Source organism: Phocoena sinus, chromosome 8, assembly GCF_008692025.1.
Source record: "Phocoena sinus isolate mPhoSin1 chromosome 8, mPhoSin1.pri, whole genome shotgun sequence".
NCBI lineage: Eukaryota > Metazoa > Chordata > Mammalia > Artiodactyla > Phocoenidae > Phocoena > Phocoena sinus.
Window position 1 is genome coordinate 105,478,851 of NC_045770.1, and position 13,714 is coordinate 105,492,564.

The 13,714-nt window shown below is 55.9% G+C and overlaps 1 protein-coding gene across 5 annotated transcripts in view; it reads left to right on the forward strand.

Moving 5' to 3' along the window:
* Positions 1–13,714, forward strand: part of LRP5 (LDL receptor related protein 5) — a 108,521-nt gene that overhangs the window by 19,881 nt on the left and 74,926 nt on the right. For all 5 annotated transcript variants that reach the window (XM_032640996.1, XM_032640995.1, XM_032640999.1 and 2 more), the window contains exon 2: positions 8,741–9,137. In XM_032640996.1, the coding sequence (XP_032496887.1) occupies positions 8,741–9,137 (397 nt within the window). The remainder of the gene's footprint in view (positions 1–8,740; positions 9,138–13,714) is intronic.

The following is a 13,714-nucleotide window of genomic DNA, read 5'->3' on the forward strand; positions in this document are numbered from 1 at the left end:
CATTTTAAGCTCTCCGAGCCTCATTCTGGGCCAAGCCGCGTGTGGTTCTTTTATTGCGCTTGGAGGGGAGGGACGGAGCTTTTCTGTGCTCGGAGCTGGGGAGGCTCGTTCGCTTGCACTTTGGGGGACCGCACAGGTTTCTCCTTGGTTCCCATCGTTTTAGCCAGATCAGTGCTTTTCACCCATTTCCTCTTAGAGGGGACATGGAGCTTTCCTGCCTGGGGAATGGGGGAGGCTTTGTCCCCATCCCAACCCAAGTGTCTTTGAAGTTTCATGTTTTATCATAAGATTCACGGGAATTTAGCAGTCTCTCTCTGTTACAGTCATGCTAGTTTCATTTTTTTTTTAATGCTTTGAATTTTATTTGAAGCACCTGGGGGTATATTGAAGAAATAATGTGCCAGAATGTATGCCAAAAAAAACAAAACAACAAAATTTTACGGGGACACTAAAGAAGACCTAAATAAATGTTCGTGGATAGGAAGACAATATCGTAGAAATGTCAGTTTTCCCTCCACGATGTATAGATTCAGCACGGTTCCCAGGAGTGCACTTCCCTTCCCTTCCCGGTGCAGAAATGTTGGTGCCTCGCATCTGAGGATGTGAGGTCATGGTGGGGTGCCACGTAGAGGTGCGGCTGGTGACATGGGCTGGGGGAGGTTGGTGCGGGGGAGGCCAGCAGAGCTTATGGGAGTGGTTGGGAGCTGGTGATACTGAGCAGGTAAGTAGATATATTGACAATCACAAAAGCCACGTTTCCACTTTGGAGAGCGTACTGACGAACTAGAAAGAGGGGAGACTAGACAGTACCCCGAGGAAAGGTTTAACGTTGCAAGGACAGCCATGAAGTCATGAATTTTTACCACGTGTACACACACACACACACAGAGAAATAGAGAAATGTTACGGGTGTGTGTGTAGGAATGTACGTATATACATATACAGTGGGTTTTCGTTATTCACAGTAGTTCTGGTGTATAAAGCCACAGCAAACACTGAATGAGTGAATTCTGAACCACTGGTCCTGGGGGAGATACAGGCTTGGGTTCCCCCCCAGAGCTTCCGGTCACATTTTCACCTGCCGATGGACACGCAGCCTTGTTGGACGTGTGTTTCTGTTCAAAGACACCTGATTTAATAGGTATCGTTGGCTCATTCACACTGACCCATGACCAGTAATGCTGTAAAGGCTCATCTAACACCCATTTCCTCTGTGCGTACACCACGCTGCACACCAACAGCCCCTCAGCCCTGTGCCTGGGGCCGTTTTCAACAGTGAAATCACCCGCAGAAAGCACAGAAAAGGCCAACAATGTGCCACTAACGACTGGAGAGGACGCACGCTTCCGGTGTGAGCCGAGACGGCAGGGCAGAGGACGCCTGTGCCGCCTTGGCTGGGAGCTGGCGTATCCGGTGACTGTTTTTCTGCTCCTCTCTGTGCATGTGCACGTCCAGGAATGATCGGAAAGCCCCTGGGCATCGATGGGGTTATGAATGAATCTGAGCCACTGGGCGACTCTCCAGGCTGGCATCTGTGAATAAGGAGGAGGGACCGTGTGTATGTTCCCCAGCTCCGTCTGCTGAGAAGGCCCAGAAGCAGTGAGCACACCCAGCACCCAGGTCTTGGCTTCTAAGGATCACTCTCCACTCAAAGGAAGCAGAGCTTCTCGAGAAAGGGCCGGTTCTCCAGCTGGGGCAGGGAGAAATACACGTGAGCCTGGAGCATGTCACGGTCCCAGAAAGAAAGTAAAGAAATCCTCAAGCGGTGGTGGGGACGTGTCAGGGGGACCCGAGAGCCAACGTAAAGGGACTCTCACCGTGCAAACGTAGGAAACATTTGAACATCAAAGTAAAGGGGAATATTGGATCTTAACCCATTTCACGAAATAGGTATAGATGAGTCTACACTGGCTTCAATTAATGAATACATAGTACATAGTAGACATGCTTTAACGACCAGCCAACATGTAAAATAAAAAATCCTGAATGAAGGCTGTAGCTGTAGTTCTGAGTCATTCTTTTTAGTAGCTTATAATCTACAGTATTACTAGACCATCAGTTTTTATTTATGTTATTATTTTGGATGGTGTTAAAATACACATAACTTAACATTTACCCTCTTAGCCATTTTGAAGTGTCCAGTTCGGTGGCATGAAGGACATTCATGTGTTGTACAACCATCACCCCCATCCATCTCCCACCATAATTGAATAAACTAGTAAACCCAGGCTTCCACCACCACAGACAACAGTGTCGTGAACGTCATTGTCTGTCGCTCTGTCCTGCCAGCTAAGCTCTGACATTTTTGCTTTTTTCATATCGTAAAAACTTTAAAAGCAGTGCCATGAAAAATCCCAACACGGATTTTATGGAACTTGGGGAGCTGGCTGTAAAATGTGTAAGGGGATGTAGTGGACCCGGGGCAGCCAGGACTTTCTAAAGGACATGAATTAGGAGGGACTGCCTCTTCCGGCAGTCGGGGCTGGTTAGAAAGCCTGCTCAGCACGTGGTGTGGCGCAGGGCTGGGCAAGTAGAGAACAGAGGGCACGTGGAAGCAGACGCGGGCGCAGCTGGAGGAGGAGCTCCTGCCCCTGGGGATGCAGGTATGAGCAAGTGTGAAGGAGGGGTGGCGAGTGCCCAGTTTGAGAAGCCCAAGCTAGAAGCCACCCAGAGCCGTTAGGCGTCAGGAAAGTTACTGTGGGTAGAATTCATTGCCTTGAGCACATAGCTGCATCTCGGGGTCGGCATTCGCTAAGTCTCGTTCATGTCTCCCTCCTCCAGGGAGCCCGCCAGCTTCACCAGACAGCTTGTTCTCCTCCGGGCACCTCCTGTCCATGTCACTCGTCTGCCTTTTCTTCCTGCTTAGGTGGTTGACCGCATACGTGCGTGTGTGTATAACGTGTGTCCTGCCCAACTGCGCTGTAGGCTCCCTGAATGTACCCCACGTTGTCTTCCTCTTCTTGACCTTCCCCGTGGGGCTGGTGTGGGACGAAGGACCATTGCTGACCCATAATCCCTAGTTGGCCTCCAGCCTCCAGCCTGCTCCCGTGAGCAATGTAACGCTTGGTGAATATCAATAAGGCAGGTACTAAAAACGTTGCTTATTTTGGTGTAGTAGCAGAGGATTGGGTTACAGTGAGTCGGCTTGTGTTCAGTGTAACCATGTGAACAGTGTAAAATACAGGCTATTGGAATGGAAGCCCAGACATCTGCTATGAATTCTATATATAAATACTGGCTACGCTTACATGGGTTAAAATGGGGTTGTTGGCACTGGGATCTTCAGACTCCTGATTCCGCTGTGGTAGGGACTGCACGTTAATCACGGGTCCTGGTACCCGGGCCAGGACGGGAAAGCGTGGCCTTTTTCTGACACTGATGGGCTGAGGATGCTGGGAACGGCAGACCTAGCCTAGAAATAGGTGGGAGTGGTCTACTCCCCGTCCCCTGGCAGGGAAACACGGAGAACCCACAGAACTCTGTGGATGTTCTGAGGGCCATGCCAAGAAGGGGCTGCGTGAATCCAGGGTCACAGAAAGGGTCATCCATGCCTGAGTTAGCCGATTGGGAAGCCAGGATGAGGGAAGAAGGTCACGGGGGGAATTCAGTGGGCTTGGGGTGTAATGGTGCCTTGAGAAATTATCTATTGAGGTGAAATGTATGCAACGTAAAATTAACCATTTTAAAGTGAATAATCCATTGGCCTTTAGTGCATTCACAATGTTGGGTAGCCACCACGATCTAGTTCCGGAACATTCCATTGCCCCTATAGGAAACCCTGTCCCCATTAAGCGGTTTTGCCTCATCCCCCAGCCCCTGGCCACTACTAATCTGTGTGTCTGTCTTCTTCTGCAGCATCGTGTTTTCAAGGCTCATCCATGTTGTAGCCTGTGTCAGTCCTTCACTGCTTTTTATGGCTGAGTTATATTTCATTGTATGGATAGAGCACGTTTTGTTTATCCATTTGTCCATGGATGGACATTTGGGCTACCTCTGCCTTTGGGTGACTGTGAATCGTGCTGCTGTGACCATGCATGTACAAGTATTTATTTGAGTCCTCTTAGTTCTCTTGGGTACACACCTGGGAGTGGAATTGCTGGGTCACGTGGTACCTCGATGGGTAACTTTTTAAAAAAATTAATTATCTTTGGCCGCGTTGGGTCTTTGTTGCTGCGCCTGGGCTTTCTCTAGTTGCGGTGAGCGGGTGCTACTCTTCATTGCGGTGCACGGGCTTCTCATTGCGTTGGCTCCTCTCGGTGCGGAGCGTGGGCTTTAGGCCGCGGGCTCAGTAGTTGTGGCTCGTGGGCTCAGTAGTTGTGGCTCGCGGGCTCAGTAGTTGTGGCTCACGGGCTCTAGAGCTCAGGCTCACTAGTTGGGGTGCATGGGCTCAGTTGCTCCGCAGCATGTGGGATCTTCCCAGACCAGGGATTGAACCCGTGTTCTCTGCATTGGCAGGCGGATTCTTAACCACTGCGCCACCAGGGAAGCCCCTCGCCAGGTAACTTTTTGAGGACCTGCCGGGTGCTCTGCACTGCAGCCCCACAGCAGCCAGCGGCGCCTTTTAAGTAGTTACCATTTCCTGCTGGATGGATGAGGAAACAGGCTCAGAGCAGAGATAAAAAGTCTGGCCCCAAATCTCGCAGCTGGAGGCCAGGCTGGGGTTTGAACGAGAGTCTGAGCTGACGTGCTTTCCTGTGTAGCAGGACCGGCCCGGGACTGGGTGAAAGAAACATTTAATGAACTGCAAGCACAGGTGCTGCCCCGGCGGCTGGTGTTCACTGAGTGCCTGAAATGTGCTGCTACCGGCCTGAGGCTTTGTATGAATTGCTCTGTTGAAGCCTCACAGTCTCTGAGGTGGGGGTGCAGTGAGGACCCCCATCTCACAGGACGTTGAGCTCGGAGAGGCCCAGATCTGAGCCGTGCCCCTGAGCTGGCTCCAGGCTGCTCACTCTGGGGGGCCGAGCCGGTCTGTGTACCCTTGTGATACGTGGTCCTGAAAAAAAAGAACTTGCACAGAGAATGTCATAGCAACATAAATGGAACCTGGGGTTAAAACATTTCAAGATATTTATCCAGAGGCTTAACAAAGTCATCTTTCATCATGCAGTCCTTTCTTCAATCTTCATCCCCACCTAGCACCTTCTCATACCCGCAATTCTAGTGCAGATCGGGGTTTATAGTTACGTTGTGTGTGTGTGTTGACTTAACGTTTCTTACACGTTTTCTGGTATCACTGCAGTCATTTTCTTACTACTTTAATGGACACAGCTTTCTACTGAGAGAACAGACTAGGTACCCCAATGTTGGAGATTTCTTATTTGTTTATTTTTCTTATTATAAGGAAGGCTGCAGTAAATATTGTGTCTAGGACCTTTTCCTTCCTTCAGGTGTTCCTTGGGATAAGGTCCTGTGAGGCCCGTCTCTAGGGAGAGGGTTTAAACGTTTTATGGTCCTTAAGACCAGATACCGCGGTATTTCCTAAAAGGGCTGTTCCTGCATCTGCGGTGGCCGGGTGACCCCGCGTGAGTCCTGGGGTGCGGTGGTGGCTGGGCTGCCGGCCCAGCTCTCAGCCCCTCTGCCCTGCACTCGTCTCCCTCCTCACACTGCTTGTTTCTTCTCCTCACTGCCCCCAAAGCTTGGGCCACTGATCGAGAGATCATCCCTGGAGTGACCTGGGGCAGGTCAAAGCACCCTTCCAAGAGCTGCAGTCTCCTCATCTGGGAGATACACACCTGAGCCCCTTGACCTGCAGGGTCTTGGGCCCGTGGGCACGTCACCTCGGGAAGGAGCACATAGGGCCATCTGCCGCTTCCTGCATGCTTCGCCCCAGGACCTTTGCACTGGTCATCCCCTCTGCCAGGATGCCCTCCGTCCGGCCCTCTCTCGCCGCCCCCTTCAAGTCTTTGCCCAGGTGTCACTTTCTCAGCGAGGCCACCCTGACCATCTTACGTGAAACGGCAGACCCCACCCCCGAATCCTTTACCCTGCTCTGTTTTGCAAACCGCAGCATTGATGTCGCGAGGCATAACTGACATCGCCTGACCCGTCATGTGGGTCGCTTGTTGTCTTTTCCCCCCACGTAATACAGGACACGAGGGTGGGTTCTTGGTTCCGTTGCGTGTCCCAGCCAGGCTGGCATGAGCTACACGACACCCCGCTGCCTGCCCACTGGCCGGCTCTGTCGTGGTCTCAGCCCAGTGCATCACTCCTCAGGACAGCCTGTCCCGACGCCAGCCCCTCACCTGGCCACTCTAATCCTGCCCGCCTCCCCAGCCTCCCTCCTCCCGTGGGGAAGGAGGGGCCCCAGGAGGCCACATCTCCCAGATGAGCCAGGGTACCCGTGGCCCCTGGTAGGCTTGGGGCCGCATCAGCCGGGGCTCCCCAAGCCCTAGGAGGGGCACTGGGAGGGTAGGTGCCAGCTGGGGGGGGGGGCAGCCCCCCACAAGAGGCCCCCATCGCCATGCGTCCCCAGGGTAACCGGAGAGTGAAGTGGGTGCCTCTTCAGACTTAGGAACTGAGTGTGTGGTGGTTTCTAGATGTCTTCGAAGCAGGAGTGGCTTCTCCTGGAGAGAGCCTGCCCGCCTTGGCCCTCCTAGGAGTCTCAGTTTGGGAAAAGCGCAGGAAACTGAAATCCACCCCCCATCACCTGTGGCCTTTGAAGGGTGCACCTGAACTGCCCAGAGTGTAAACTGCGGGGAAAATGTGGTCTTTCCAGTTTGGGGAGAAAGAGCAGAGCAGAATTAGGATTTTTTGTGCCGGGGCAGCTTCCAGGGCTCCCTGCCTCCTGATTCTCCCCCAGCCCAGGCTCCCTGGCCTCTGGGACTTCGGCTGCGGGGAAGGGTTAACTTACTGGGTGTCTGGCCAACAGCTGGGACTGGCGACTCGCCCCGTGGGTACCTCCCTCCAAAGCGCTTCCCCTGGGGGCCGGAACGCCTCTGATTGGAGACTGCTGTCTGCGGGGCCGTCCATCTCTTGATGCTGGTGCCGGGTGAGTTTCGTCCCTCACCTGTGGCCACCAACTCCCAATGGAATACCTGTGGCAGCGGGGAGCTTGCCTCCTCCTGAGATGGTCCCTTGCACTGTCGTCCAGAGGTGCTAGTTTAGAGAAGAGTGAAGCCAGCGTCCTCCCTGCTGGCCTTCGCGAGGGGTTCTCAGGCGGGAGCTGGGTCCATCCTGGTGGGGGAACGTCACGGGGCCTTTGTGTGCGCGCCTGTGTCTGCTTCTGGGGAGAGGGTCAGCTTATCAGAGGGCTCTGTGACCCCCGAGGTTAGGAACCACCCGGGCCGGTCCTGCCTTCGCCGGATGAGAGGGGAGGAATCTCAGGAGGCCGGGCACGGTGAACCTCGCAGGCGGGGTGGGATTACTGGTCGTCTATGCTCCAGTGGCCGGCGGGGCCCTGGTGACGATGAATGGGCAGGTGCTCTGGGGGCACCCGTCGCCCTGCATGTGCTGTGGGGTGTCTGCAGCAGCTTTTCTGCCTCGGTCCACGGGCCTCCAGATCCCACACGACTCTTCCTGCGAAGGCCCTCTGCCTCTGGTCTGTACGATTCTTCCTCCTCTGAAGGTCTGGACGCTCCCTGATCCTGGATATCACCCCCTTGCTCACCGTCCTCCGACCGGCCGGCCTCTGACCCTCGGATGGCACCCGACTGCCGGCAGTGCCTCCGGTGGTGTGTGTCACTGCCACTCTGCTCTGTGGAACTTCTGGCTGACAGGGGGGACCCAGACCCTTCTGGGCACCCCGCCCTTTCCCTTCTCACCTCTCACAGAGCAGAGGTGACTCATTGTCTTGAAATTAGGATGCTAGGGGCTGGGTGGGGAGGATGAAATGTATTTATAGAGCAGCTGCTGTGTGCTGGCCCTGGGCAGGGCAGGGCATTCTTAGACGGGCAGACAAGCCGTCCTGGAGTGCAGGGTCCACTGGGACCCTCAGCATATTGTAGCAGCTGGGAAAACAGGGAAACTTCCATTTTTAATTAAAAAAACCTTTTTACTGAAGTGCGTATACACAGAAAAGTGATGCCTTTTTACAAACGAAATACACCTGTGCGACGAGCACAGTGTAGCACCTCTGGTGTGCTGTTGAACTTTGTTCCTCTCGAAGCCTTATCTTACCCTTCTGTAAAATGGGTGAACTGTCACCCACAGCCCAGGCCTGTGTGCCGAGAGCCCAGGGGGCCCAGAGAGGAGCCTGCCCACCTCTGTGTGCTGTGTGTGACCTTCAAAGAGCCGTCAGCCTGTGAGGATGCGCACTCTTTATTATCTGTCTGTACCTGCCTGGGGCAGGGAGGGGTGAGATGAGGGACAGATGTTCTTTGGTGGCCATATCCTCCTTGCAAGAGGTCAGGATGCCCAGCTCGGATGTAGTTGTTACATCCCGGTGTTTGATCTTTGCCGTGTCCCTGCTGCCACAAATAACTGTAGACGTGACGTAATGATGGTGGTGGTGGGAGTGGTGGAGCTCCGGAGACGGTCCTGACCTCGAACCCTCCGCGCGTCCTCCTACCCTGCAGAGGAGGGGCCTGGGTGGGACACACGGTGATTTCAGGAACTGCAGCGCCGTCTGCTGCGTTGAAAGAGCGCCTGAATGGGTGGCTGGGCCCGCCCAGGTGCCTTCCCGGCAGTGGCTGGGGATGGAAGGAAGGAACCGGGAGCCTCGGGCACGGGCCGGGCAGGGTCCAGGCACCTAGCCCCCCGTCCCTCAGCCTGCGGTCCTCACGGTTTGCTTCTGCCCCCACAGCCTCGCCGCTCCTCCTGTTTGCCAACCGCCGGGACGTACGGCTGGTGGACGCGGGCGGAGTCAAGTTGGAGTCCACCATTGTGGTCAGCGGCCTGGAGGATGCGGCCGCGGTGGATTTCCAGTTCTCCAAGGGAGCCGTGTACTGGACGGATGTGAGCGAGGAGGCCATCAAGCAGACCTACCTGAACCAGACGGGGGCTGCCGTGCAGAACGTGGTCATCTCCGGCCTGGTGTCACCCGACGGCCTGGCCTGCGACTGGGTCGGCAAGAAGCTGTACTGGACGGACTCGGAGACCAATCGCATCGAGGTGGCCAATCTCAATGGGACGTCCCGGAAGGTCCTCTTCTGGCAGGACCTGGACCAGCCGCGGGCCATCGCCTTGGACCCCGCTCACGGGTAAACCCAGTGCCTCTCCTCCCTGGTGCGAGTGGGTGGGGTCGTGATTTCTCTCTTGAACTTACTTGAGCCCACGTACCTTTTTTAGAGAAAATGCGGCAGTCTTAAAATGGGTTCGCTTTCAGAATTTGTTGTTGTTGAGAACGATTTCCCCTGATACCCTGTAGTGTGGTTTTTTTTAAACTCGCTGTCTCTGAGGCAGCTGACGTGCTTGGCCGTGGATTCGAATCACTAGACGTCCCAGATGTGTGTGTGACGGTGTCCGAGGAGGTGCGAGCGCTCTGACAGGTAGAACTCACACCTTTCACTTCCTTTATGACTGCATCAGCTGAAAACGGGGGGAAAAAGTGAAGCTCCTTGTCCAGAAGTGGAACTTCTGCAGATGGTTTCTCTGGCGTCTTCTGGAAGCCCTCTTCCTCCCCCTGCCTCCCAGTCTGGCTGAGCTCACGTGACCTACGAAGGCTCAGGGCCCAGCCATGAGTTCCAGGTGGGGTTTTGTGAGTGGCGGCAAAGCTAAGAACATGTGCAGAGTTGAAGGCTGGGATGGAGAGATTGTGGGGAGATGACCGAGCTGCCCAGCCAGGCCAGGCTCATTGCAGACTTTCATGAGCGGTAGCTGTTCGTTCGGTCATCCCTCGGCCCTCTATTCCCTCTTCCTGCCGCCTGGGAAGGACACACTCTTAGCCAGGCAAGCTAGGCACCTGCCTCCTGGCCGTGCTCGACCCACTGCTGGGTCTGCCCACTCCTCTGCTGTTCATGTGTCAGGAACGGCTGTTGGGCATCTGGAACAGAAACACCATAGGGCTCTGGGTTCTGGTCCTGATGCCCCTGATTTGCTGTTGCCCCTGGCAGTGCCCTCCCCTGCCCTGGAGGGGTGGTGACACTGGCCGCACTGCCTGCAGCCCAGGATGTGGAAGGGCCTCTCAGCCCGCCCTGGGGTGGGTGGAATGAGGTTTGGGAGGCAGAGGCCTGTCCTGCCAGTGCAGGTGCGTGGGTAGCTCGGGGAGCACCCTGGGTGAGGGGGCGCTTTGGTGGCCAAGTAAACCTCCTTACGGGGGCCTTCTCGGCGTGTTGACTGAGAAAGCACACTAGACCGGCTTCTGATGTCGGCATAGCTGGCGCCTTCTGGAGCTGCTGGTTTAAAAGCTGAGTGTTTGTGTGTGTGTGAGCGCCGTTGGGAGGTGCTTGGTGCTTGGTTGGGAGCAGTCGTCTTCATGCTCACACTCAGGCTGGCTTTGCCTGTAGCATCCCTAGGAGTTGGTCCATCTCTGGCTCTGTCTTTTCTTATTAAATGTTTGAAATCTTTTCTGATCTTGCCTCTGAATTCTTCCCCCAGATCCTGCTGGGATCACACCCCTGCCCCTGAGGCAGAGTTGACTTTGGTGTTGATGCCCTGGGCAGGATATCTGAGGCCCCAGCCTCTCCCCCACATCTCCCGCCGCCCCAGTGATGTGTCTGATGCGTGACGGAGCGAAGTGGTGGTGCTAAGTGTCCCACTCACCAGATCGAACGGCGGGGAGAACGCTGGACTCTGGTCCCAGCTTCATCTGTGGTGTGATCGAGGTTAGCAGTGTCCGCTCCGTCCCCTTAGACACCGTTGCCCAGGAGGGAAGGACTCCAGGCCAGTGCATAGGCACCATGGGCAGCACCCCACTCTGCCCAACACTGGCCTGGCGGTGGTCCTTGCCATGAGTTCAAGCTGAGTCCTGAGAGCGGGGACAGTGGGCTTCATTCTCTGTCCTGGCCACACACTCGTGTCTGCAGGGAGCATCACCGCCTCCTCCCGGCCCTGTTGGAACCTCTGTTGTCTCCATGTGTCTGTCCTCTCGTGAGGCAGCCTTTCTGCCTCACAACTAGGGTCCCTCCTTAGATGAGGGGATACTGCCCCTGCTACGTCATCAGGAAGGAAGGTTCTCAGTCTGAACATCAACCTCAGGGTGCACGTGACCAAGAGCCCCATAGCCAGGAGGACCACAGACCCCAGGGCCTGGACTTGGTCAGGTTCAGCAGCACGGGTGGCAAAGGGCAGGTGTCCCGGCGAGGCTGGGGAGGCACCTCCACTCCCAGCACCAGGTGCCCACTTGGGCAGCAGAGCGGGCTCCAGGGAGGACTCTCCGGCCCTGAGGACCCGGGGGCTGGGAAGACATCAGCCCAGCGCTGGGGGGTGGCCCAGGCCTGTCCCAGCCCACGAGGGGCTGCAGTGGCTCCTGGGTCTCGCGTTAAAGCCGGGCTGAAACCCAACCCCCTCTTTAAAATGCAAAATGGCCCTTCCCTAAAATAACACACAACCACAACCGCAGCCAGCCTCTGCCCTCTGTGCGCTGAGACCAGGCTGCAGGGCTTTGCTTCAGGAGTTGATTTTCCTCCGTGGAGCTAGGCTGGGCCTTTGGCAGCGTTGAAGGCCCTGCACGAGCACATCCACGCCAGCTGGGCCCTGGGAACAGGGTGGCTCGCAAATTCCCCATTTAAGGAAACCAGCCGGGCCTCTGTTATGAAACCCGGGGGAAAGAATGTGAATTATGCCCCTCGCGGAGGTCCTGAGCCTGCACATTTTCTGGCCTTTCCCGTTGGCCACCGAGGAGCGTTCAGGGAGCACGTGAGTGGATGGCTCTGAGACTGATTCTCCTGACACCTTCTGGGCAGCCGGTGGGAGGGCTGGGCTCTTTCCAGGCTGCTGGGGGTGGGAAAAGCACAGGGAGAGAAAGGTGCCTGCACCAGGCCGGCGGGAGCCTTTGCTGAGAGCCTCGGGTGCCCGCAGAAGTTCGCCACCACCCCAGGCTGGGGGCTGGGTCAGACAGCGGCCAGGCTCTGACCTCCACCGGAGGACCGTGTTGTGCTCCCAGAGCTTGTGACCTGGGGCGGCGCAGCCTTCCGGAGCCTCGGTTTTCCCACCTGTCCAATGGGAATAGTCCCTGCGTGCGTCACTTCTTCAGTGGAGAGCAGAGTGGAGAGCTTGTTGGAGAGGTGTTCCAAGTTCTCTGTCCCCATGGGGGCTCGAGAGCAGGGGAGCTTGGTGACAATGGCGGGGTGTGGTTGGCCCCTCGCCGCACGTGAAGCCCCCAGGAGCTCATTATCATCATCTGTCATAACCCGTCTAGCAGGTGGCAACAGTGCCAGCTCCGAAATGACACCCCTCTGGGAAGGCCCCATGGATGGGGGTGGCCTTCGGAGCTCCCATCTCGGGGGAGGGGCAGCTTGTGTGCGTGTCATTTTCTCTCTCCTGCTGGACAGAGATCCCCACCAAAGGGCAAGGCTAGGCCTGTTCTCCCCATGTCCCTGATGACTTTGCTGGTCCCTGGTGGACGGCAGCTCAGGCTTTGCTGAAAGGCATGAGGTTTTACCTCTGAAGATGTGGAGGCTGAGAGAGGGAGTGGAGAGGAAGTGCGGGGAGGGGACTTGATCCGTAATAGAAGCAGCTCGAAGGGAAGCAAGCCTATGGGCCCAAGCAGCCAGGGCGTCTGAGAAGTGGCCTGTTTTCACTCCCACTGTGTCCCACGGCCCCGCCTCTCCCCGTCTGGGCTTGCGCTGTCTTTCCTGGCAGACCCTCCCACGATGGCACAGGTGGCTCCCAGGAGCCCCTTGCCCTCCCCTTGCAGGCCGACTCCCATCTGCCTGTCTCTAAAGCAGCCACTAAGGCTGAGGGTAATGGGGTTTGTTGATTGCTCAGGACTGATCTGTGCCCACTCCAGGAGGGAGTGTGGGAGCAGACACACCACCTGGAGAGTTTCATGAACCTCGAGTGGAGGGGGGGTTCCTCAAAGGGAAATCCAGGCACTGTCCCCCTTCTCTGCGGAGAGACACCGGTGGACAAAGTAAAGTGAAACAGGTCTGCCGCCCCTTGTGCCCCGTGGCTTGTCCACAGCTGACTGGGCCAGAAACCCAAGGGACTCATGTCCTCAAGGCTGGTGCGGTTCCCTCTGCTCTCCACTGGAGAGCCATGCTGAGAGGGCGCCCCTCCTGGACATCTGGGCCCTGGTGGGGTTTGAACCCATCAGCCCAGATGCCTGCCTGTTATCTCTGCTCATGTGAAGGGACATCAAATAAGGAAGCCTCTAAGGAGGCGGTGGTTTCTGGCTGGAAACTCTAAGAACATGGTTAATCACCCACAACCCCCCCAGGAATAACTGGTATGTTTCAGTGTATACCTCACCTACGCATTGTTGTTTTTAACAGACTTCATTTTTTTTTTTTTTTTTTTTTTTTTTTTGCGGTACACGGGTCTCTCACCGTTGTGGCCTCTCCCGCTGCGGAGCACAGGCTCCGGACGCGCAGGCTCAGCGGCCACGGCTCACGGGCCCAGCCGCTCCGCGGCATGTGGGATCTTCCTGGACCGGGACACAAACCCATGTCCCCTGCATCGGCAGGCGGACTCTCAACCACTGCGCCACCAGGGAAGCCCCAGACTTCATTTTTTAAAAGCAGTTTTAGGCTCACAGATAAATTGAGGGCAAGGTACAGAGAGTTCCTGTATACCCATGTACATTTAATCTTTGTCTTTTGACAAAGATTTAATGTCACGTATCCATGGTTGTATTATCCTACAGAATCATTTTGCTGCCCTACAAATCCTCTGTGCA